The 26,913-nt window shown below is 34.9% G+C and overlaps 1 protein-coding gene across 13 annotated transcripts in view; it reads left to right on the top strand.

The window, feature by feature from the left end:
* Positions 1-26,913, top strand: part of LOC125659748 (nuclear hormone receptor HR96-like) — a 107,832-nt gene that overhangs the window by 77,319 nt on the left and 3,600 nt on the right. For 5 of the 13 annotated variants that reach the window (XM_056148481.1, XM_056148484.1, XM_056148483.1 and 2 more), the window contains 4 exons: positions 19,015-19,188; positions 19,835-19,873; positions 20,567-20,684; positions 24,930-25,369. In XM_056148481.1, the coding sequence (XP_056004456.1) occupies positions 19,015-19,188; positions 19,835-19,873; positions 20,567-20,684; positions 24,930-25,369 (771 nt within the window). Of the gene's footprint in view, positions 1-2,348; positions 2,409-7,590; positions 10,579-19,014; positions 19,189-19,834; positions 19,874-20,566; positions 20,685-24,929; positions 25,370-26,913 lie in introns of those variants that run through there. The other 8 variants (XM_048891513.2, XM_048891518.2, XM_048891517.2 and 5 more) reach the window with 4 other exon arrangements.

Below are 26,913 nucleotides of genomic sequence, written 5' to 3'. Positions count from 1 at the left end.
TTAGGGTAAAAAGTGTAACCTGTTTTTTATGGTAAAAGAATTGTTGCAGCATGAGTTGTGGCTCAAACACAGGAACTATGAAATGACCTTTGCCATTTTGGTGTCTATATTTAGGTTTAATTAGGCATTGAAGTGAAGTGGCACAGGAGAATGGAGCAAGTACTGAGCTGACTTACTTTCCCATCAAACACTTCTATATCAAAACTTTAACGCTTAAAGTTACTAATATACGTTTTTTGATATCTTCATGGGCACTCTGTATTCCATTTCCCTGCCTCTATCTGAAACCTCTGGTTACAGTGGAATTCCTGTTTTTGACTTCCTGGAAACCTACATTCAGAAGACTGTTGGAGGCTTCACGATGCACTATTCATTGAAATGTTATTGGAAGAATTGAAATGACAGGCTCTACTGAGAACAAAAAGAATACAAAAGTTTTTTTGTAGCCTTGATCTACTTGGGAAATAACAAGGCAGAACAAACACAACAGGAAAACCTGCATTTACTCAATTGGATAAGATGTACGTGTCTGAAGTGAATCTCGGCACCGTGAGGATGGCTGCAGCTTTCTTGATTAGCTCCATCATGAGAGGGCTTAAATAGATCTTTAATGCTTGATTTTTTTTTGGTGTAAAAAAAAATATCAGGCACCCGATTTTCTCAGTGGTTATGCCTGCCACAGTCTAATATGTCCTCTTGATTTGTTATATTAGGGATCCCATGTACCCTAAAACCGAGCTAAAGGCAAGAGTAAAATTTATAGTTTCAATCTGTAATCAGCAAGGTGACTAGAAAAAACTGTAACATTTAGATTTTAGTTTCAATCTGTAATCAGCAAGGTGACTGGAAACACTTAAAGTAACTTTTTACATGCTCTGGTAACCTCTGAAATGTTTAGACATTCTTTAATTTAATGTTCCATTTGTACCACACCAAGCACCTGTTAGGGTAGGTCGAGTAATGTGTAAAACCATTAAGTACGGCATCATCAGCATTGGGCTGAATTTCTAATCTGCAAGGGCGAGAACTTTGACCCGGCCAGATGTATATAAAGTCCTTCACATTGGGACAAGATTCTGTGAATTATTCCACCCTGGTGTAACATGTTATGGGTTTTGATCTAATTGACTACATTTACTGAAATATTACTTGTTTATGAGTGCAGAAATGTCCACATTATCTATAGAGACACTCTACTGTGCAGCCTTTGGTGTGACTTGCTCTTGGTGAACCATGATACCAAGTCAGAAAAGTCACCTGTTTGATCTCTAGTTCAGATAAGAAGAAAGGAAATGTAGGTTACTGGCAGTTCAATAAGAGTTTTGAAATTTTTCATGGAGTATTAATTTCGACTCCTAAATGAATATTATTACTTTTTTGAAGTATGATAGCAATAAACATAATATAATGTCGTATTAAATTGCAGGTACCAGGTAAATATTTTACATTTATTGCCTTGCACACTACCATATACAGCGACTAATGTTTCATCAATCTTTCACACTTTAAGGGGTCACTTAATTGTTTTCTGATGTCCTGTTGTCTGTCTGTCTGTAAACTTTTTACATTTCTGACTTCTTCTCCAGAACCACTGGGCCAATTTCAACCAAACTTCGCAAAAAGCATCCTTGGGTGAAGGTCTTTCATATTTGTTCAAATGAAGAGCCATATGCCCCATTCAAGGGGAGATAATCACAAAAAAATGCATGGATTGGGTGGGGTCTTTTAAAAATCTTCTTCTCAAGAACCACTGAGCCAGAAGAGCTGAAATATACACGAAAGCTTCCTGACAGTGAAGATTCAAGTTTGTTAAAATCATGGCCCCCGGGGATAGGATAGGGCCACAAAAGGGGATCAAAGTTTTACATACAAATATATAGGGAAAATCTTTAAAGATCCTCTTCTCAAGAACTACTGGGCCAGAAAGGTTTATATTTTCATGAAAGCTTCCTGACATAGTGCAGATTCAAGTTTGTAAAAATCATGGCCCCCAGGAGTAGGTTGGGGCCACAATAGGGATCAAAGTTTTATATATCACACAGAATATAGTCTAAGAGGGAAAATCTTAAGATACGAGCCAAGGTGACTCAGGTGAATGATGTGGCCCATGGGCCTCTTGTTTATAATACAAAATAAGTTGGTACATCTTATGCCTTTTTATACACCCATCACAGACGGGACATATTATGATATGGTGTCATCAATCTCTCTGTCTGGACCATGTAGGCAAAATGCAAAGTGAACTGTAAGCGCTATGGGGACCTTACAACTTGGTACATTTGATCACCATGATGAGAGGAAGATGCCTATTGTTTTTTAAGGTCCAGGGTCAAAGGTCAAGGCTGTAGTACCTTGCAGGCAGAATGCAGACTGAACTATTGGAGCTACATGTAGGATCTTGCAACTTGGTAATTTAATCACCATAATTAAAGGAAGATGCCTAATGTTTTTCAAGGTCAAGGTCTTAGAATTGGTTAACAGGGAAACCTTGTAGGCAGAATACAGACCCAACTGTTGGGGCTATATAGGACTGTCAAACTTGGTACACTTACTCCTCGTGTCAAGTGGAGGATGCCTTTTTTTCTTCAAGGTCAAAGATCAAGGTGGTAGTATCACTTAGTAGGAAAATCTTTTAGGCAAGATACAGACCAAAGTGCAAAATGAAATGCAAATACAGTACACATTGGTTATAAAAATATGTTTTTTGATTATGACATTTTGAATTGCTAATGTAACTTTTAAAAATTGCCATTTGCACGAAGTAAGATATACATGTATTGCTCAGCTTTTCATTTTTAGGTCACCTGAGTCACTTGGATGACCTATTGCTATCTGTGTCGTACATGATGCATCGATTGTAAACTTTTGTACTTTTTCAGCATCTTTTCTGGAAAGGTTGATCCAATTTTAGTAAATATATGTAATATTTATGGGTCGGGGGGGGGGGGGGGGTGAATTTCATGGTCTCTGTCTTCCAGGGGCTTGAGGGGTGTGGCCAAAGCCATCAAGATAATGTATAATCTTCAAAAATCTCTTCTTTACTCCTGGACATTGAGCAATCAAATTATTCACGATTTATGATAACAGAGCTGTCAATCCTTATGATTTTGACATATTAAGGGATTAAGTAATGGATTGAGCGTCTAAACTTATGATTTCTTTTTTATCTCGAAATACTGGAATTTCCATAGCTGTCCACCTTCAGCTTTTTCCTATTAAAATGAATGCACAGTTCTTACTTGTATTACGTGTATTATTATTGTCTGTTTTTTATGCAAACTTGCAATCTAAACCATGTTAAAGTAAACAAAGTGGGAAAATCTTATTCACAAACAAAAAAATCTTCAGCTGCCCCTGGACCCCCTCCTTACAATTTCTCCATATTATGATGTTGGCAGCTCTATATATAATAAGTAGTATGAGCCCTTTTCACACACCTGGGCTTATGCAGGGTTTGTGCCTCAAGGTCTAGAGCTATTAGTTGGTCACATATCATACCCTGGTGACTGTTAAGGCCAATTTGCCTTGTGTTCTTTTCATCATGAATATTCATATACAAAGCATTTCTCATTTCATCATGAATATTCATCCACAAAGCATTTATCTTTTCATTATGACTTATAATCCATCCACAAAGCATTTTTTGCATATAATTCATAGTAAACCAATCAATTTTGAATTATGTTGGTTTGAAAATACAGATATGTATTCACTCAGATGTGAAGTGATCCAGAAACATTCTTAACCAAACTAAATGTGCCACATTGCATGCACCCTATCATACAGCAGGTGTTCTATTACCTACGTTTCAGTGGCAGATTGAGGATTGGGGGGGTGGGGGGTGGGGGGGGGGGGGTGGATATTGTTGGGACAGGAGGATCCGATTATTTTCCTAAAAGTTGAAGTGGATCTAAGAGGGTTGGAGAATGTAAAATAGCTTGTGAACACTTCTCCTATATGTCTTATCTGATAGATTTGAAACTTTGACAATGCTTCATTGCCATTTGTAGATGTGCGTATTGTCAGGACAGGAGGATCCAATTATTTTCCTAAAAGTTATAGTGGATCTAAGAGGGGTGGAGGATGTTAAAATAGCTTCTGAACACTTCTCCTCCTATATGGCTTATCCAATAGACTTGAAACTTTACACAATACTTCAATCCCATTTGTAGATGTGCATATTGTAGGGACAGAAAGATCCAATTTTCCTTTAAGCTATAGTGGATCTTAGAGGGGTGAATGTCGTAAAATAGTTTGTGAACATGTTCTCCTATATGGCTTATCAGAGTTCATAATGTCTATGTTCCTGCTCATGCTTTCTCCTCCAAACCAATGCAGTACATTAAAGGGAGGTCTGCAGGTTTTATTTGGACTGTACTTCCAATTTGGGGAGCTGGGGAGACATTTGTTTTTCATAAAAACAATCTTGTTGTTTCATTTTTATTTTTGTTCACAAAAAGTGGGGACCCAGGTTCACCTCTAGATCTGCCACCGAGTTTTCCGTTTATCAGATTGTGTTTAATACTTATTATTGATTACTCTTAAGTTCATTCAATGGGTATTGTAGTTTGTGTTTATCTTCCATTTGAACTTCCAGGGGAGATTTAGAAATGGGGGGGGGGGGGGGTCTACCATTAATTTGGTTTTCAAAAGGGGGGGTTCCACCCTCAAAATGCCTTGTTTTAGCCCCAAAAAAATTGACCGGGGGGGGGGGGGGGGGGGGGGGGGGGGGGGGGTTGCAACCCCCGGAAGACACACACACCTGGATCCACCACTGACTCCTCATCCATTTTTCTAAATAGTGGATGTGTATTTTTATATTTATATAATTACATTTCCAGTGCTTTTAATTGCCTTTAATATCTTTACAAATTATAATTATGATAGCCATTTCCTCATGAATGTGCTACAGTTGTAAACAATTATTAGTAAGGTGCGTATGAATCCTGAAAAATATAGGACATCTATTTTAACAGCTGGGATTGATTCTGACAGAAATGAAAGTTTAATGTAATATCTTTTTTATTTTTGAAAAAACATGAGGGTATAAAGTATGCGGGCATGAAGCATCACAGTTCATATACCCTCATGTATATTCAAACATGAAATCTATTACCTGGACTACCAAACAAGTTTTATCCTATACATGTAGGGTTCTTTTGAAATAAATACAATCTGATTAAAACTGAGGTTTTAATCAGATTGTACGCTTCTAGAAGTGTAAAAACAGTGTTATTTTCAAAACCAAAAAAATTATGTGACTAGATGGAAACCTTATTTACTATAATGCTATAGTGCATTTACAAGACCGTTGTATTAGCAAATTATACATGTATAGCCTCAAAAGTATATGTTAAAAATCATTTTATAGTATTATCTAACAGCAGCTCACTCTAAGCACATAAAAGCACAAGAAGTATGTTATAAGAATGATATCAACCATGGTGCTTCCTGTACTTTTCAATTTGTCAAGAACCCCCAACCCCCCCACTTTAATGTTAAAGATTTAATGAATCTTTTAGTAAAGTAGAATCATCTCTTAATGGATAAGATTATAATAATATAGCGAACATGTATTGAAACTCTTCCATTTGAAAAGTATAAACCCTAGGTCCATTATTGGTGTATATCTGCTGATAGATTCATTTGTCCTTCTGATAGTCAATTCTGGGTTTATATCTGCTGATAGATTCATTTGTCCTTCTGATAGTCAATTCTGGGTTTATATCTGCTGATAGATTCATTTGTCCTTCTGATAGTCAATTCTGGGTTTATATCTGCTGATAGATTCATTTGTCCTTCTGATAGTAAATTCTGGGTTTTTATCTGCTGATAGATTCATTTGTCCTTCTGATAGTAAATTCAGGGTGTATATCTGCTGATAGATTCATTTGTCCTTCTGATAGTCAATTCTGGGTTTATTTCTGCTGATAGATTCATTTGTCCTTCTGATAGTAAATTCAGGGTGTATATCTGCTGATAGATTCATTTGTCCTTCTGATAGTCAATTCTGGGTGTATATCTGCTGATAGATTCATTTGTCCTTCTGATAGTCAATTCTGGGTTTATATCTGCTGATAGATTCATTTGTCCTTCTGATAGTCAATTCTGGGTGTATATCTACTGATAGATTCATTTGTCCTTCTGATAGTCAATTCTGGGTTTATATCTGCTGATAGATTCATTTGTCCTTCTGATAGTCAATTCTGGGTGTATATCTGCTGATAGATTCATCTGTCCTTCTGATAGTCAATTCTGGGTTTAGACATCAAGGAAACTCTTACTTCCCCATTCTTTAATTGCAAAAACTTGGTGAAAGAGTTGTGAATGTGATATTTTTATTCTGTGTCCTTGAGATGAAGGATGGAATGGGGACCTGTTGTGTTTAGACTGTTTGTCATTGTCTGCACTTTTTTAAACATCAATAGAAAATAAAGACTTCATACTTGATTAAATGAAGCTGAAGGTCAATGTCATTTGTCAAGGTCAATTGTTACAAGTATATTGTTGAGTATGGCCAGATTCAGGAGCACATGTCTGTTTACAGTGTATGTTGGGGAAGGTGGTCCATGTGAGCACCCCCTCAAATTCTTAACTCGGTTAAGTCATGCTGTCGTACTGAATATCATAAATTTCAAACAAAATGTCAAAAATAACATAGTTACTACATTCTAGGAGTTATTTTTGTTAATTTGTTTTAAAACACATTGATCAAAAACTGTGATGGCTTAAGTAAATCTGAATAGAACACTCGTCTGGTGTGATACAATTTGTTGCATCAGCCAAGAGATTTCTTTTGATAAAGTAATGAATTAACATCTTTTTTAGCTTTATCAGAATTTTTTTAGTGTGTGCAGGTGCATTTAATCTTAAATTGTAGTGCCTTTATCCTGGTGATTCCAACATCCTATGCATGAAGCACTTCTCTAGAGATCAAGATCCAAACATTCTTTAGATATTCAGGTCAAGAAAATTTATAGGTCAAAATCAAATGAAAATTTTCATAGCATTACCTACTAGTAGTTATTGCAAGATATATGACACCCTTTTTCACCCATCATAATCAAAGGCAATGATGATGCAGTGTTAATTATGCCATCACTCCACCCTCAATTGACCCTTTACATGTATTGCAAGTTTCCATCTTTTGCCTTCTTTTTCAGTTAATTCAAGCTTAACTCTACTGGGCACAGAGTGGCTCAGCGGTTAAGAGTTTTCACTTCCTGACTAAACAACAAGGGTTCAAGCCCCTCATTTCCCTTGACCGCATCAAACCTAGGATGTAAATTATCGGCAGTGACTGCCCCTTCACTGGTATATGGCCTTGAACACCATGGAAATTTGTGGTGCTTCTCCTTTTGATGGTGAAATCTCATGAGTGAAAAATTCTCAAAGGGATATTAAAAAAAAACACCTAACTCTTACTTATATACTAAACTCTTACTTATATACTTTAAAAATATCCCTTCAATGAGTACAAAAAATATATGTTCATCCAAAGCTAGTAGTGTGATACATTTAGAATTTCTCTAGAGAATGTGTGCACTCCCCTGAATTTAGCCCTAACACATGTAGCAATTAACTGGGCCTGGATTTCTCAACCAAACAAAATTGAGTCAAAACTTGCTAAGTCTGCAATTTAACTCAAATTTTGACTGCTCAAATAAAAGAAAACTTAGGTTTGAGATTTTTTTCCAGAAATCCCAGCCTGAAGTTGTATGGATTTGATCTCCTTGCATAAACATCGTAACATATAATTTATAACCTCCAAGATTTAGTAAAATATTGCATCTATGAAACATGCATACTTTGAAATCTGATATATTGGTATGCATTTATATCATTTCTGAATCCTGAGAGAGGGAGGATCACCATTAAGATAGGAGTAGTATATTATATGCAAATAGTTTTTAGAAAGATTGCTGGGGTGCAGATTAGAGTAGGAATTTTAAGGTAGTCTCCATTAGGTTTTGAATTAATTATTAAAAGAACATTTATTGTTAACATTATAATTGATAAACATGCACATGTATCTCAGAAAATAGTTCATCACAAGGCCATACAAAATTAAAAAGTTGTTTGTTTGCCCTAGCTCACCCAACCAACTAAGAAGGCCTCCCTGACGTAAAAGATTTTTAGAGCCCATTGGGAGTAACGCTGTTAGATTCTCTTAGAAGAAAAAGATGCCTGCCCACCTACCCAATTTTTATTATAAGGTTGGGAAAGGAAAAACAAATATAGACATTTCATAAAGTGGTCCAATTCATGACAAGATTATAAAGTTTAGATTTACAAGGGGGACTACTCCGTCATGATTGAAGCAGTGTGTTGATGAATGTTCTTAAAAATAAACTTTTATTTCATTTCCATTTAATTGCAAACTTCAGCGTGAATCACAAAGATGAAAAATATGTATTAATAATCTTTACTGGAAATAGGACATAAAGATATGAAAAAAACTAATTGTCTTGTTTAAGCACTTTAACTCATTTGAATATTCTCTGTCATCAGGAGGCAGTTAATATTATTTATATATGAGAAAATAATTCAGAATATTAATTTCAAGAAACTAGAATTGTATGTATGCATGGAATATATCACAAGACAATGGATATTACAGACTTTTTTTTCTCTCGATCTTTCTTTTGTGAAGATTCATTATGACAGAGTGAAATGTCAAATTCAGTGTATGTATTCATTAGAAATTCAGGCATTAACATTCGTGTTGTTAGATTACAATAAAGGTTTTGTTAATGAGAATATTAATATGAAATTTTACAACAAGTTGCTTATGAAGTTGGGTTTTGACGAAGTGACCATATGAAAATTTATCTTCTTAAAATGACATAAAGCCCATCTACTCCTCAAGTTAAAAGCTTGTTAATGACATATGATTTTTTTTTTTTTATATAAAACATAACATGGCTTCAGGCATGGGTTGTTTTCGTTTAAAAAAAAAAAGACATTTGGTTACATCAATTTCCATCCTTGAATTAAGAATTTCCTTGGAGACAATTGGAAATAGGTTCCTTTTTAAAGAATTAGAGAGAAAAAAATCAATTTGGTATTGTCTACTGATCCATTCATGTACAGGAAGCCAGCGGAGCTGGAAATTATGTCATTGTGTTTTTTATGAAAAGAGCTGGGTTATGGAATGTTTTAAAAATTGCTTTCTGATGACGTGAAGAACACGTGTTTACAGAGCAGGTTACCAGTCAAGTTGGAAATATATTTGTTTCCTAACCGCGATTTTATACCTACTCCCATATCTATTTACCTGACTGTTCTGTGTTTGTTCACTGAACTGTAAAACCCTGGACTAATTTAACACACTGCTCTGTTTTTTGATTGAAATAGGAGCAGAGACTAGGCTGTACAGATGTCTTTTGTTTTCTGATTATAAAATTTTGGAAGAGTGTGCTGTATTTCAACAGAATTTCTTTCCCTTAATTCTTTTGTTTGTGTGGAGTTTATTGGCATTTAAAAAAAAAAACTGGCAGTGGAAAGGCATTGGTGGCTGGTGAAGCATATTGGAGTATTTCTATTGATGGTGCTTTTAATTGCTGTACGGTTTCAGTGGTAGAGACAGTGGTGTTTCCCAGTTTGCCTCAGATGACCTTGTGTGTGGATTACATGTAGATAGCTAGGACAGAGAGATAACCAGGCAGGGGTGAAATTAGAACACCTGACACTAGACTACCATTGTAACGCGGTGAACAGAGCTGCAACCCAGCAAGACAGGATATTACATATCAAGAGTCTTCCGTGGAATATTACATACTACAGACGTAGTGTTGTACAATTGCGTAGAACGAACACGCTGAGAGTTAAAACTGTGCTGTTGTGTTATCGTACAGAATAACTGTAAACATACCCCTGGGTCAATAGTTTCATTGATATTGGACGTGAGGTCGTTGCTGGCTGTCTCAACAATAGATATATATTCTCAACGTGCTATGGAGTGTGCATAATTTACACGGAAAAAGTCATATAAATGTCTTGAAGAGGGAAAGATATTAATATATGGTTTTAGCTTAATCTTCCCACCTCTTGTTTGACACTAAGTGTTTATGACACACGTTGGATCATAGATCCTAAGAATGCAGTAACTGTGCCAGTGTTTTGGAGGGGGAAAAGAGTGTGCTCCTAGCGTGTTGTGTTGTTCAATGATCTAACCGTTGCAGTCTTGTTTGTGTAATTCAATTTAAAGTGTTTTGTCTGGGAAATATTTACCAGCTTGAGGATTAGAAAATAATTTTGGATCAAGGGAAATAAATTTGCTCTTAGTTTGTCACTCACTTTTTGGAGATTTTATGTGATGACTATAAGAGTTTAGTACCTAGAAAGGAAATAATCATGAATAACATAATTTACGATGATTTCCAAGAGTGGCTGTATAACCCCCACCCAGTTAATACTGTCCATCAGGGGAGTTTCCCACCTGTGGTCAATAGTGGCCCTATGATATCACCACCCCAACAACTCCCCCCTCAACAGCAGAGGGAGAACATGGACACCAGTGAGCCCATGCAGGTCTCCACAACAGGGGATACATACATGGAATGTGAATCGTCAGAGGTGGGTCATTCTAGGTCAATTTGTCAACAATATTTGTCACATATACCACCTACAAGTCTTATAATTGAGAATACAGATGACATGATCTGAAGGCCGGGTCAAGAGAATAATATATTGTTTCTGTGTGCTGAGTCTAGTCAATGTGGTAGTTACAATTTGTCAATGAGCACCAATTTTATTTGTGGTCTCCCAGGATTATTTTTGTAAATGAAATGTGATTATTTTTGTAAGGGTGGATGAAAAGAAACAGAGAATATTTAATCTTTGCCCTTCAGTGCCCTATCAAAAATCTGTATAAATAGCTAGTTAAATATTAAAGAAAAACATTCGCTGTTTCTTTCTTTCCATTTTATTATTTCTGCAGAATCTTTGAGTGTATTCAATTATGGAAATAGAAAATTTCAAAAGAGGCTGGCTATCTGTGTTCAATACCATATAAGTCTTCCTCCAGAACATGTTTATTAGATACATATTATAAGAATCCACCTGCCTGGGGGGAAAAACAACTGCATCTCAAAAACCTTGAGGTGTGATTGCATAATTATTGGTATGGGAACCTATATATATATATACCAGGACAACATTAGCTGTTCTATATTTGTCAAGATTTTGTTATTGAGTATGATGATTCAATTTTACAAAAAAATATGATTGCCAGTTAAGTTAATATATAAGCACTGTGGACTTGTTCTATATTACTTATAATTGTGTGAAGTGACTAATAGGTTCTTTATTAAATATTGGAGTAAACGATCGAGACCGTGTGGTAAACCAGGAACCATTAGATAAGAACCCTGAAAACGCATTGAACGTATTCAGACACATATACACCTATATATATTTTTAATATTGATTTCCATTCGTTCGGTGTTTGAGCAAAGTAAGACACAGTAAAATCATGATGGAAAATAACAAGTCGGTGGTGTTCTAGATCTCTATTGATCCCACAGTTTGATAATATCACAACCATGGAGTTGCACTGCTTCCTTGTAGGGGGATATGGTTTTTATATTCAATTTTTTTTTATAGAAAATAAAAGAAAGATGGTTGTGATTTTTATTACAAGCTGGTATAAATGATTTATAGCTGTTGACTTCATTATAACATGACCTTTTTCATGTCAGAGCTATAGGTATATTCAGTCAATATTGACCTTGCAATTATTAGGATGATATAGAGGCGACATATTGGCAGCCTCTCCATCAAAACCTCTTTGATAGGATCACAGTTTAGAGACGAAAAACTTCATATGTGCGACAAGATCTTTTTAGGTTTTTTTTTAATGATTATATTGATTAATTTTTTTAGAGCAAACATCTAAGTGCTATGAAGGAATTATTTCCAAAAATTATAGATCTTGTAAAATTCTTTTTTAAAGCTATTAGTAAAACAATATTATATATTGACCAAATAATGCTGATAGGTCACTAAGACATTTTACACATTCAAAGGTGTTCTGTACCGAATAAATCTACGCCATTAACTAACAGCACTGCATGTTAGATTGGTTTTAAATGATAATTATGTAAGATAATATTCTGAAGTTCCTTCCAGGTGGCTTCCCTCATTTTCAGCAAATCCTGTTAATGATAAATGAAATGGGATATCAGTTTTTATGTATCAGAAATAAAACGTGTATTACAATACATGTATCGACACTTCGCCATAAGTTATGTCCCTTGTCTTGCAGTTAAAAAATCTTATTTTCTCTGATCTGTAGCTTGACAATTTTTTATTTATTTTTTTTCAATTGCATGCAGTCGACTACAGTAGTGCCCCAGTGTGGAAATTAAACCTATAAACTTGTATGAAAACTGAATAATTATAGCTATAATTCACAGTAGTAATCTCATACCATTGGTAAAGTAGGGAAGGAATTTTTTTAACTTGACTATCTTTGGCTGACCCTGCAAAGGGGGATAATTTAATTTGCTGTTTGATCAGTGTATTGTAAAAAGAATAGTTGGATTGATTCATTGCCGTGTATGATTATCTGTCAGTGGTACTGTAGTCTCACCCTCCGGGTACACTGGTGTACTGTGAAGTCATTCAATTTCGAGGGGTTTAATTTTCATGGATTTCATAAGTACCCCTTTCCCACAAAGTTCAAACCACAATAAAATACAAAATTTATCTGATGTTTTAATGAACTGAAATCATATCCAGGAAGTTACATCTCAATGAAACTGCACAACATGTTGATGATCCAGGAAGTTACATCTCAACGAAATTGCAACAGGTTGATAATCCAGGAAAATTAGCCCTTACAAATTTAAATGTCGAATTTCCACAATATTAAACAAAAAATGTTTTGCTTTATTTAATTGGCCAGTTTAACATGATTTTTTTTTTAAAATGCCCCATACATGTCATGATTTAGAATATACTTAACATTGTATCATATAGATACTAAATTTATTGATAAATTTGTGACGGCCCCTAATAAATTATTTAATAAATGTCATTGAGAACACAAACTAATTAACACTGCGACAGGAAATTTGTTACCATGGTAAAAGAAAATATTTAAAAAAAATTCAATCCTTTTGGCTATAAATATGATTGTAGTACTAATTCCTTTAATGCCAGTTGATCGATTTATAGAATAATTGTACATAATATACATGTGTGTGTGTTTCAACATGTACACTGTTCATTACAGGTTTGAATATTATAAGTCTTGGGAATTGTCTTAATCAGGGAATGTCAAGTCAGATTTTTAGTCTGCCCATACAGTCTGCATTTAATTTTAACCCAATTTTTGGAATATGCTCCATACTCCAGGTACATGCATTTAAGACGAAAAACACCAGTGGCAACCAGAAACAAAATATTTCATACTTGTAATAAAATAAAAATATGATTAATTTGGAGGATAATTTACAGCATGTGCTTTGTTAGATTCCTCTCTGCCCAAAATTTTAATTTCTCATATTATTTAAATTGTAAAAATGGGTCTCCTTATCCTGAAGTTATGAGTGTAACATGCAGCTGCAGAAAAGATAATGGCCGATATATACACAACTACTGCATCATGTAGTCGAGTACTCTCTACATACTGATCAAGCATAATGTACTGATAAAAGGTGAGAAAGTTCACAATATTTTATCACAATTGGCGTAAATTGATGTCAGAAACAGGACGCAAAGCTGAAATATGAATATAATGATCAGATTTAAAGCTGCACATCTCTAAATCGATACGTCATACACTTTATATCTTATTTTTTATATTTGCTTATTCAATGGCTTGCCTGATAAAATAGATATTCATCATTTCAATAAGGAGGATATAAAAAATTGTTTTCCTGAATTGAAGAAATTAATTTTAGCGAAGCTCCACACTAGGGATTTTGTTGAGTCTGGGGATTCGGGTGAGTCTGGGGATTTGGGTGAGTCTGGGGATTCGGATGAGTCTGCATGGGGATTCGGATGAGTCTGCATGGGGATTCGAATGAGTCTGGGGATTCTGATGAGTCTGGGAATTCGAATGAGTCTGGGGATTCGGGTGAGTCTGGGGATTCGGGTGAGTCTGGGGATTTAGGGAACAAAATAACAGTGTATGATTGTTTAAATAATGTTAGTATTTAGAACATTAGAATATTGAGTAATATTAAAATACCAAACACATCCACATTATGTTTGTGTCATAAAATTAATTATTACGTACCACTAAATACCATATATTATTTGGATCCATGAATCTTTATACAATCTGCATAATTTAAAACATGAAAATGCCTGAAGCTAGTATGAAACAAAATTGAGGTTGTACGTATTTCAACCATAAAATTGAAAATTTAGGTCAGAATGACAATGAAAGCATATCAAAGTGCCTTGATAAATATCCATAATTCTCTTATGTTAATGTATGGTGAGAAAAATATTCTATTCATAAAGCACTATATGATGAGGTATGAAGTGTACTATTGTGCTCATTGTATAAAATTGTATATGAAAGAACTATAATCTGAGAATGAAGAAATGGAGTAAGTGAAAAAGAGGGATTAAGGAAAGAAGGGGGATCCTCTGTCCGCTTCACACCGCAAGCAATTACTGGTTATTTCCAGTCGATCCCGTCATGCTAATATCCGAGCCAACTAGAAGCATTAATATAATTTGTATGTCTTGTTTGTTAATCATCGTAAAGTTTAAACTTTGTTTTAGGATACGAGATAAATTAATTGTTGATAAACTAGCAGTACAATGTATCATAGCCCTCTCCAGTCTTTTTTTATTCTGATGTATTCTCCAACAACAATATACATTATTGCAGCTAATATTCAACATATTGCAGTCATTTTTTTTTTTTTTGGACAAATATTTCATAATGTGTTTTATAAATTTCCTGATCATCAAATTTTATGGATTTCTATTACAACAAAAAAAATCAGTTATTCAACAAAAAATTATAAAACCTACCACAGTATTTATCCTCATAAACAGTGTGACATTGAGAATCAATTGTGGCTATTCACGCTAAAGTAAAAAAGGCAAAATTTCCTGCGACGTAACCTTTCTAAAAACTGAATTGGAGGAATAATAATAAGCCATAAAACATTGTACACCTCGTGAATAATATTAATAACTGTCTAGTTTTTAGGATACATCACCTGTGACCAATATAGAAATTATAGTAATTTCATACATGTTACAACTCGCCCATCCCCACCAAAAAAATGAGCAAATACCATTCATCTTCCTCAGAAATTTGGACAAAAATGGGAAAGGAACTCTCCATTAATATATATTTTCATTTAATGATCACAAAAATTCAAAGACAGTGTTTATTGATATGTGACAATATATGGTTGTATATTGTTTAACGTTCTGCTCTAGAATTTTTCACTCAAACAGAAACGTCACCAATGCTGATGAAGGACTGCAAAATTTTGGCCTATGCTCGGCCCTTATTATGGCCTTTGAGCAGGGAGGGATCTTTATCGTGCCATGCCTGCTGTGACATGGGGCCTCAGGTTTTTTCAGTCTCATTTGAAAGACCGCCCCATTTAGTCACCTCTTACAACAAGCAAGGGGTACTGAGGTCCAGTATTCTAACGCAGATCCTCACGGGAGAGGTTGGTTGGGGTTGGTGTATGATAGCTAGACCCTAATGTGATTGTTTGCAATTAATTATTGGGGGAAAATTAGAGTGTATCAGAAGTGATTGTCTCCTGAATAAAAAAACTTTAATATGTTTAAAAGTCTAAGTTTTCCTCAAGGACTCCTGTAATCCCATTATGTAAGAATTAAACTGTAAAATTCTTAATTCCCTGGGTGAAATAATCCTGATCTTAGTGCTTAAAACTCTGGTATGCATAAAGCAGGGCTCAAAATAAGGTCCACTGATCCTGATCATGTAAGTACATCCTGTGCTTTTTCGCGTCACATGTGTATCGGCTACAATCTAGTTTTTGAGTTAATGGGTGCACTTCAGTTGAACCAAGCAAAAATGGCACTGGGTTCCAGAGTGTTGGTTAAGGTTATCCTGGTGTGTTCCTATTATCCGGCTACTGGTCAGAGAAACCACTACTGCTGCTGTAGACAGGAAAACGCCACCAAAATGTACAGTGATCAGACTGCTGCTTGTTCCAGTGTTGTCATGTTCACTGCGTTGATGCAGTGAAAATTATCCATTTTAAAAGTCGTTTAGTGATTTCATTGAGTATATATTGGGTTCATGTACCCAGTGAATGTTCAAAATCACTACCGGAAAAGATTTGACTTATGAAATACCAGGTGTTAATTAGACAAATACAGTATTAACATTTTTACTGTCTATGTACTCTCACATTCTAATTTACCATGCATTGATGGACTTAGGGCTAAGTGCACATTACCTACTAAAAAATGTCACTTTGAGAAAATGATTTTGACATCATTTTCATTCATTATGAATCAAATTCTTGATTTTGTTTTCAATTTCCAATAAATTTTTTTTAGACTCTCAAAGCAATTCTGCTGTTTGTGTGATGGTCACCTTAAATGAATGAACAGGTTCTTTTCTCAAGGTCTTTTGACCACTAAATTAACCATATAGAGGCAGATTCCTAGGAGTCTCAATGCACAGGCTTTGTTTCATTGTTGAATTTGTCACACATTCGTATATTTATGATTTTCAGTCGCATAGTGTTGCATGAGAGTGTTGAATTGAATCATGTTTCTAATGAGTGTTTCCTATTCTACACGTCATATGGAGAAGTATAGGGATCTGCATGCATTCAATCCTATAAACATCTGTCTTTGTTACCACATATTGCCCTACATGTTGGGATGTTATCTGTCCTCTGGTTAACATGACTTTGATGCTACAACAGGAGAGGATGCACTTCACTATTACCTAACATGGTGTCTGCAGATAGTTGTAATCAGGAACAGTTTGAATCTAGTCATGCATTGTTTTTTGTTGTTGCTGATCCAATGTTCAATCAGACAAAGTGTATTTTGATGTTTTAGTTGTAAGCATGCAATGGAATGAATATATATGTATGCAAATAAGACATTTTTCCTAGAACCCGGAATGTTTTTACCAGCACACGTGTAAATTAAAGTTAAAAGATTCAATGGTGCTAGAAATAACTGACATTTTTATGTCTTGTAAAATTATCGCAATATGCCTTAAAGGTATATCTTTTCAAAAAATTGTTTTTAATGTTTAGTTCAGATCAACAAGGAATGAACAATATGAAATAGTCTGGCATTGATTCTACAAATCTGGTCATTGAAGTGCAAATTATGCCCCTTTTGCACAACACAATCTACATTCATGTGCCAAATCTTTAATTCTTTTGATTATGCAAGATTTAATTCTATTAGTCTTGAGAATTATAGTATGTAGTGGTATCTCTGTTTTAGAAGAGACAACAGTTAATCCAATGACTTGGTGAATCACCAAGTTCCAATATTGCAGCATCTTGTCTCACAGTCCCACATTATTTGGGAATTTGATATTTTTCTGAATGACTGGGGCTGTGAAAGCAATTTGATTACCCTGATTTTTTATTTTGTTTTCCTATTTAAACTGATAGTGATTCATATGTTATTCAATATACTGTAAATGTATTACATTTGGCTGTGTATTCTAATTAGCGCCTTTGGCGGAACGCAGCTTCCGCTAAATCAAGTACATCGCTAAATGCCATCCGTAAATCTAGATGTTAAAAGTAATTCAGGAAAGCGCTAAATCAAATCTACGCTAACTTGTTTAAAAAACGATTTCCGCCAAATATCGTACACGCCAAATATAATACGTTTACAGTATTACGTTCTGTATACAATATTGTGGGTTAACCCTTTACCTTGATTCGGTAGAGCACGGGATTGTTGTGCCAGAGGTCCTAAGTTTGATCCTCAGCAGAAGCAACAGTCTCTTTTACATTTGGGAGCCATGTAGGTACACTCTCTGTCGGGTGAGGGTGACTGCCCACAGAACTTCTCCCAACAGGCAGTTGGGGATCTCTCTCTCTCTCTCTTTCTGTCTCTCTCTCTCTCTCGTCATAGTACGAATTGGTATTGTTAAATACATGATCGTCCTATTAGCTCTGGCTAGTGGGCTGACCCTTGAGCTCGATTGGTGGAGCACTGGATTGTCCTCCTAGAAGGCCTGGGTTCCATTCTGGGCAGAGGCATTTTTTACACAGTCTCTGTCACATTAAAGCATTTTTTCCATTTGCTTCACCTTAATTATAAGGTCTGAAGGTCAACTGTTAATAGGAAATTGATATACACAAGTAAAAAAAAAATTTCATTTCATATTACATATTTTTAACATTGTCCGATACATAATGGGAAATTGTGCTATATTGTCATAGCCGATGTTTCATCGTCTATTTAACTCTGGGTCAATACATGTATATGACACCAAAGTAATCTGTTTACAATTTTATGTAATGTGTATGAATGTATCAACCATTGATGTACTCACCATTTCCTGACTGTCAGAGACCATACACATAACATCACCTGCAGTGTATTTAATTACATATAAATTAGAAAAATATTTTTCAGTACAAAAGCATTTTTAAAAAACAAAACTATTGAAACCTGACATGGTGCATTTCTTCATCCACTGCTGGAATACATTTTATCATTCTTTTGTTTTGTGAACTTTCACCATTGGATAAGTCATTTAGTCTCTAGACAACACAAAAATATCACATTGAACCTTTGAGATAATTTTTAAAATTATTTTGTATTGGTAACAATTCATCTCATTCTAATTTGTTGCTTGAAGATTGCAGTAGATATTGACATAGTGGAAAGTTAGTTCAGTCTTTTACTACAGTGATAGTGTGTGTTGAGATCCAGGATTTTTATATTTTGACTTGTAATATGGTGCTTAGTAAGTTATGTTGGGTTTGCTGTTGGAGATGGGTCTGCTGAAGGACTCTTTTACATGTTCATTGGTGTAAATGTGATTCTGTTTTCTTTTGACAGTACTACGGAAGAGATGCTGCAAGCAAGAGAGAGCAGAAAAGACGACCAAAACCCAAAGATGGTACCCTGCTCATTTGTGGGGTATGTGGGGACAAGGCCTTGGGATATAACTTTGATGCCATCACCTGCGAATCTTGTAAGGCATTTTTTAGAAGAAATGCCTTAAAAGCCAAGGTAAAAATATTGTTCATCTGCACTGAACTTCAAACAGTCCAGCCATGTATATATGTCCATTTGTCTGTCTGGCAGATAACTTTACAAATACATGTATTATTCCACCTCCATTTTTAAAAAAAAATTGTTAGTTTGCCTTTTTTTCCTCGTAGATTTGAGCGCAGTGCCACGTTTACATTGCTTGTGTTTTACTCCGAACACCAGCAATGTCTGCACACAAAAATTCTTGAACAAATATGTAAATAACTCTCAAGATATGACAATGAGAAATGAGGAGATTTAATGATATCATACATGTACAGCAGGTTTTGCTTAAATGTGGTAGTATAATTAATGTTTTCCTGTAATTAAAGAAGGTTGTTGTACATTAACTCTGGATGTTCCATAATGGTTCATGGCTAATACAGTCAGTGTGAATAGTTTTTATTTCTGCACTTACAGTGGTATCTGATGTGCAGACTCTGCATTTCTTATGAAGTGAATAATGTGGATTGGATTGATTGATTGTATCTTGTTTAATGTCCCTCTTGGAAATTTTTCACTCGTATGGAGACATATCACATATAAAACCAAAGTTATTTCAATTTTACTCCAAAAACACGAGATATATTGCATAGAGTGTTATAATGTATTTATCTTTAGGCAGAAGACAATAGATAATGCTGATAGGACTATACCAGAAAATTTAAGTACTAATTAAGTTCTTCCTAACGTCCTGCATGCTATTTAACAAGCTGTACTTCATGACATGAAAATTTCAGAATAGATAAAAGATTTTGACTTATAATAGTAAGCTTATAGATTCCAAAAAGATCCTTATCATAGCAGAATTCTATCAGCAAATCATGGTCTCCCCGGCAGTATCATTTGTTGAAACTGTTTGGAGAACATAGCTCTGTAAAGAAAAAATATTTATCTGGCATATGTGCCAACTGTTCTCTGCATGGTTGAATTCAAATTTTTGCATTTTACTATCATTCTCAAATTCAGTTCTGTTTTGGGATTAGACTATAGTCTTACCAATAGTAAATGCAAAATAAACTTTAGATAACAACATACTTGAAATTGGTGACAAGAACAGTTGGCTCTGAGTATAAAGTTCTGGAAAATGCATATATCAGGCTGTAACTTCATTACTTTTCAGTGAGAAAACTTTATTACAGCACAAGTTTTACTCTCTAACTTGAATCTCCTTCCTGCATGCAGTTCACATTTCATAACAAAAATTTAATTTAAAATGAAAGAAAAAGGTCATTGTAATTCAGTTATTCAGGACATAATCAGTATTTTTATCACAAGGGAAGGATTTGTGAGGAAAATAAGATATTTAATGATGAAAATTTAGTGGAGACATTGGCTAGGTATTTTTTTTCTTCAGGTTTTTGCATGCAGTTTTGATGGAAATTGTAAGCTGGACACCCACACAAGGAAATTTTGCTCCGGCTGTCGTCTGAAGAAGTGCTTTGATATAGGCATGAAAAAAGACTGGATTCTGAGTAAGTAATACAATATAGGTAATTACTGAGAAGATGAGTTGATCGGAGGTTGAAACCAATCCGTCTACTCACGTAGATTAATGGAAATACACAGACCTCTTCAAAGCTGAGACATCTAACATTATAGAGTCTTGTAATGCTAAATGGGGTCACTGCCATTATACATATATATATTTTTAAATGATCTACAGAGAGTGCCATGTATAGATCCCCGAAATGTCTATTTGTGTATAATAATTACCCTGGTACCTTCCTCAAACCCAGCTATAACATTTAAGTACTGAATATTGACTTTGATTAGTAGGTCTTTGTTTTTGTGGGAATTTGCAAAGACAACTTTTCACAAATTAAATGTTTTACAAATACACAAAGTGTCGAATATAATTAAACATTTGCAAAAATGAAGTCTTTACACTGATAAATATCACAAACTCTGTAAATATACAGTCTTAATTGTAAAATATAAGTGGTTTTGTACCCATACAGGGTTTATCCCAAACAAATGGACTTGGGAATAATTCCAAATGACAAAATGCATCAAGCTAATCTAAGCTTGATCCTGCAAGTTGAATGAAAATTTGGAACTTAGTCCTATATGCTAAGTCTTTAAACAACACTTGCATACATATGGTGTGGTTTGCACATATTTATTATATATGTTGCCTATGATGAGAGGGTGTTATTTCGGGGGGGGGGGGGGGGGGGGGGGGGTCTGTTTGAAATATAGAAGGTTAGGGATATGACATAGAGACTTCTCTGGACCTATAGACAACCCAAGGATATATATGTCTGGACTATCAGTTGATTATGCAATGCTATGACAGATTTGGTAGATTGTGTGTTATGCAGATCAGACCAAATGGACAAAGATAATGCAGGTCATATAAAGGTATCCTGTGTTTTGTAGTGTTAATTTGTCTCAGCTTCAGCTGAAGACTTCAGACATTAAAAGAAAAGGGGGAGTGTATACATTCAACTGTCTTGTGTTGATGACTTTCTGATGGTGAATAGCTTGACAGGGAAGATATGACTCTGATGGTGAATAGCTTGACAGGGATGATATGACTTTCTGATGATGAATAGCTTGACAGGGATGATATGACTTTCTGATGATAAATAGCTTGACAGGGAAGATATGACTTTCTGATGGTGAATAGCTTGACAGGGAAGATATGACTCTGATGGTGAATAGCTTCACAGGGAAGATATGACTTTCTGATGGTGAATAGCTTCACAGGGAAGATATGAATTTCTGATGGTGAATAGCTTGACAGGGATGATATGACTTTCTGATGGTGAATAGCTTGACAGGAATGATATGACTTTCTGATGGTGACAGGGAAGATATGAATTTCTGATGGTCATGTCACTTTTTAGATAGCTCAACAAACATATGACTTGAAGAACTAACGCATGACAGGTTTAACAAAAATGAACATTAAAATCAACCACCTTCATGAGAGCAGAATATGATATCGTATTGAAATTGAATCTGATTTCATGAACATACCTGTTTTTATAAGGCCTTTCATGCAGTATGCATTATCAGTACTGTGCACTTTAAAGCATGAAGTACATGCAAACTTGCAGTTAGATGGTCTCATGTTTCAGAAAGTGATAACACCAGATATCCAGTGAGGTTGATTCTACTGCAAGATGAACACTCCGTTAAATTGGCATTGTTCCATATCCTTAGATATATATTTTTATATTTCAAATTCTTTGGTGTAAGGTATCCCAGGAAAAATTCATTATGTGTGACCTTTTGATTTTTACTGTCAAAAACTTCAAAGAATGTAATGTATTTTTTATTAATATAATGGCTATATTTAGATTTAACATGCATTATGAGTTCAAGGAACGCTGGTTGATTTTGGGGAGGGGGGTGTTTGTAATAATTGTTAGATTGGTGTTGAAATGAATATTTTTATTTATGCACACCAAAAAGTGAACTTAATTTACAATGCTGCAAAATATGCATGGATAAGTTCTATTTCTTAATCATTTTAGAATAATCTATCTCTCTAAGGTGAAATATAATGTGTCCATATAAAACATTTGCATTTTATTCATATTTGGGTCACATACAGTCATGGAGAGAATATGTTAGAATATAAATCATACTTTCTGTAAATTTGTACCTCAACAAAAAATAAACTGTTCATTGTCCGGATATAATAGAAATCGTGTGAAGGACACGTAGTGACACCCAGTGACCGTTGCATGGAAAAAGATCAAAATGATGGATATACTTTTATTGGAGATAATTTATTAACATTGAATTTTAAAAAAGAGATTTAATCTGAAAATTCTGAAAGTTTGTAAGTGCCAATATGAATATCATTAATTCGCCATTAAGGATAGCCGGACTCCCCGTTCCATTATTATTTGATAATTGACATATTAGTCTCAGCATAATGGCCGGTATATGTCCAAGAAATATTTAGTAAGAAATTCTTAATAGAAATAGACTGAGGAGTGACCTATTGTAAACTTTTTACAAGTAGGATCTTAATTCTATACCTTGGGCACGTCTCTCACAGTGAGACAGTAATTCACATCTTAAATTACCCAGCGATGCCACTGTCATCTAAATGTGAGTGACATTAAAAGTTGTTGACTCCGAGAATGTATTCTTGTTCACTTTGTGCACCAAAAGTGTGTTTCAGTGGTGTACATGTTATCTAGTCAGGGAGGCTTTAAAACCACACCTTAACAACACTCATTACAACCAAGATTTTTCTCAAAATTGATGAAAACTAAAGTGAAATGATAGTTATAGAGAGGGACATTATTTCTCACTTTTAACATCTCAGAAAATTTACAAGTCTTTTTTTTTTTTTTTTTTTTATAGGAATTTTAGATTTGTACTTATTACAACCAAACTAAACCAAAAAATAGATATCAGACAAAGCATCTGTTTTTGGGGTTTTTTTTTTTTTTTTTGGTGGTATCAAGTTTCCTTTATTTTGCTATCGATAGATTCCATTCAAATTATCTAGGACAGAACTGTTTACCCACAGCAAAAGCTATAGTGTCAGTTTAGAACTGGGTGGACTGGGAGAATAACCAGGTGCCTTATGTACAAAGACATTACATTTTACAAACAACATCAATCTGACGTTGTCCCATGTGGATCTGGGTTAGAATAGGTCCTCAGTACCCCTTGCTTGTCCTAAGAGGCGACTAAGTGGGGCGGTCCTTCGGATGAGACTGCAAAAACCGAGGTCCCGTGTCACAGCAGGTGTGGCACGATAAAGATCCCTCCCTGCTCAAAGTCCATAAGTGCCGAGCATAGGCCTAAATTTTGCAGCCCTTCACCGGCAATGGTGACGTCTCCATATGAGTGAAATATTCTCAAGAGGGATGTTAAACAATATTCATTCAGTCGATCAATTTGCCATTGCTGGGATTCGAACTGAGGTGAAATTATAATTTGCCATCAAACTTATTAGGTCATAAGTGCTTCAACATTGAAGCGTTTAAATGCTGAAGGAATATTTTCTAATATACAGTGTATTTAAAGGTACACCTATTTTTGGACTCCTGTTCAAGGTTACCCCTAGACACTACAGATTTTGACTAGTAAACTTTTTAATTTCCACTACTTACTCCATCGTCGTTTTCAGACAACCCTCACATATGCTATATACTGGAAGGGAAGAAATATCTAGGTTGCTCATATTATTGGGGGGTATATAAACAGTGGAGTCATTGGGTAATTTGCATATGCAGAAAAGTCGTTTGTGCAAAAATTATCTCATGCTTTCATTGTCTATATTTTATTTTCCTTATGCTTATATTTTGTAAGTACATGTAATAGGTTTTAATGTGTAGTTGAAAGGTCGGTGCTGACTGCTTTTATCAAGAAATAAAGAACATTGAAACAGCAAACATTGGTAACGTAATGTAAATATTCAGAACTGTTCGTGAGGTGGTATGATATGTCTTGTGTATTATTGAAATGTATTCCTTTCTTCTAAAACATTTATCCCAATCCAAAAGGTTTGTTATACATGAATAGCAAAAATCACTTCCCTCCCCACAGAAAGATTCCATGCAAATTGGTTGCTATTTTGAGCTCTACAGGAGAGCTAGCTTTCATCATTTCTAAATCTTTGAATTTAAAGAGAAAATACAAAAGTGTCGTGTCTATTGAAGGTCCCTTTCACTGTCTACCTTCAAAAGAAATTCTTCTACTGTCAGGATTTTCGAAACGTATGTATCAAAGGTTTTATCTTGTAGGTGAGGACCAACTGGCCAAGCGCAGGCAGAAAGTAAGCAAACAGGACCGTGTCAAGCTCCGCAAGATTGAGGACGGCAATCCAATGACCGCTTGTCCAGAAGTGTCCACCAGTAACTATCACTCCGACGAGTCCTCATCTTACAATCAATCCCCACCCACAGATCTGTCCCCATTCAAGTCAGAACTGGATGACGACGACTACCCGAGACCATTATCCGAGGAATACCGCAAAGAAATTCAGAATTTGGAGGAGCAGTATGCAGTAGTGTTTGACCAGCCATACAATGAGTCTCAGTTCAAGAAACTTACAGAAAGTCCCCGGTCTGCCAATGATCTTTTCAATTTAACAGACATATTTATACGTAGATTGATAAAGTTTGCCAAACATGTACCAGAGTTCAAACAGCTTCAACAGGAGGACCAAATCCATTTGCTTAAAGTAGGTTGTAGTGATACATTTTTGCTCCAGGGTTCATAAATGCATCTTGCTTATGTGTTCTCTAATTTTAGCTACAGAGGTACATTATCAGCCTCTAAGAAACTTGATTTATTTCAGTATTCCAGGTACTTCAATAAAACATCAACACAAAGACACATGCAACAGTCAACATCACATGCTGAATAAATTGTTGATGTGAAAGTAATTCACCCTCAAAAAAGGAGTATAGAAATAGACATGTACAATTAAGTCAGTCAATCAAATGTTTATCTCAGTAACTTCTATCTGCACTTTAATTAGCCCTCATTTGATTTTGATGGATGACTTATTCAATATCACGTAGACACTTTCTTTTCAGACGATAAGCAAGAAGCTTTAGATTTAGATATTTTATCTTTTTCTACAAGGTTCTGGAGCATTGCAACAAGTGAAATTGCCAAATGTATTATGTAACATCCTATCTAATGCCAAGCTATCTTACCCTGGGTTTTTTCCCCCTAGAATTCGAAGCAAATTTAAACTGTTCACATAGATAAAGTACACAGTTTCTAAGTGTTCACTTGCATAAAAATAATTTTGAAAATTTTTAATTTAAAAAAAAAATCACATGTGCAATTACACTAGCTATAGGATAGTAATAAAGAGTGCCATTATCTCTTATTTGATGAAATTAAAAAAACTACATTTAATAATTCATTAAATCAAGGTACAGAAATTTAGAACTGAGTGTCAGAGGTCTGTCTGTCTAGACATTCACTGAACATGGTCACATTCAGGAGATATACTACAATCAGGTCAACTGTGAGAACACTTTGTCAAGTCTTGAACTAGATGAACTTGTGTAATCTTCCATACAACACACTCCTGGAACACCTCAACCCGTATGCTCTAACGTATTGTAAATTAAATTCATTTAAACTATTTTTGGCAGGGAAAGTATGTTGTTAACCAAAAAAAATGTTTTGAAATTCTGTTTTGATTGAACTTAATCTGCCGTGCTAAATAAGTTGCGGGCTTTGAGAAACTAGATGAAAGAGCTGATTGGTGCCAGTGCTGTGAATTATTGATGAAAAATCTTGTGTGGTGTCAAAGAAAAATCAAGCGTGAATGTAAATCTTTAATGATTCTTGTCAAAGATAATGATGATTATTTTCAACCTCTATCAGTCAGGAACCAATTTATATGGGAACAAAAATGGAAAGAACTCCATTTTCTCAAAGTCTTCATGTTTTATCCTTGTATGTTCTGCCCACTTGTGAAACCCCGATTTTGATGTCAAGTGTATTTTTCCTATTTTAGTACGATATAATTGCTATTGCTGAAGTATTTTAGCCATTGATAAGTTGGTTCCATGACCTCTCACTTCTTGTATACAAATTTCTGTAATTGATTAATGCTCTCACTGTGGAACTCTTGTAGTTAATGTATCCAAGTATGGTAGCTGATAACAAATCTGAAAGTAAAAGTAGTTTTTACAACTTTACACACTCATTTCTTTCATTTTTATTTCTTATGAAATGCTTATTTGCAAATTCAAAACTAAT

Source organism: Ostrea edulis, chromosome 9, assembly GCF_947568905.1.
Source record: "Ostrea edulis chromosome 9, xbOstEdul1.1, whole genome shotgun sequence".
Lineage (NCBI taxonomy): Eukaryota > Metazoa > Mollusca > Bivalvia > Ostreida > Ostreidae > Ostrea > Ostrea edulis.
This window is presented reverse-complemented; position numbering and strand designations above follow the sequence as displayed.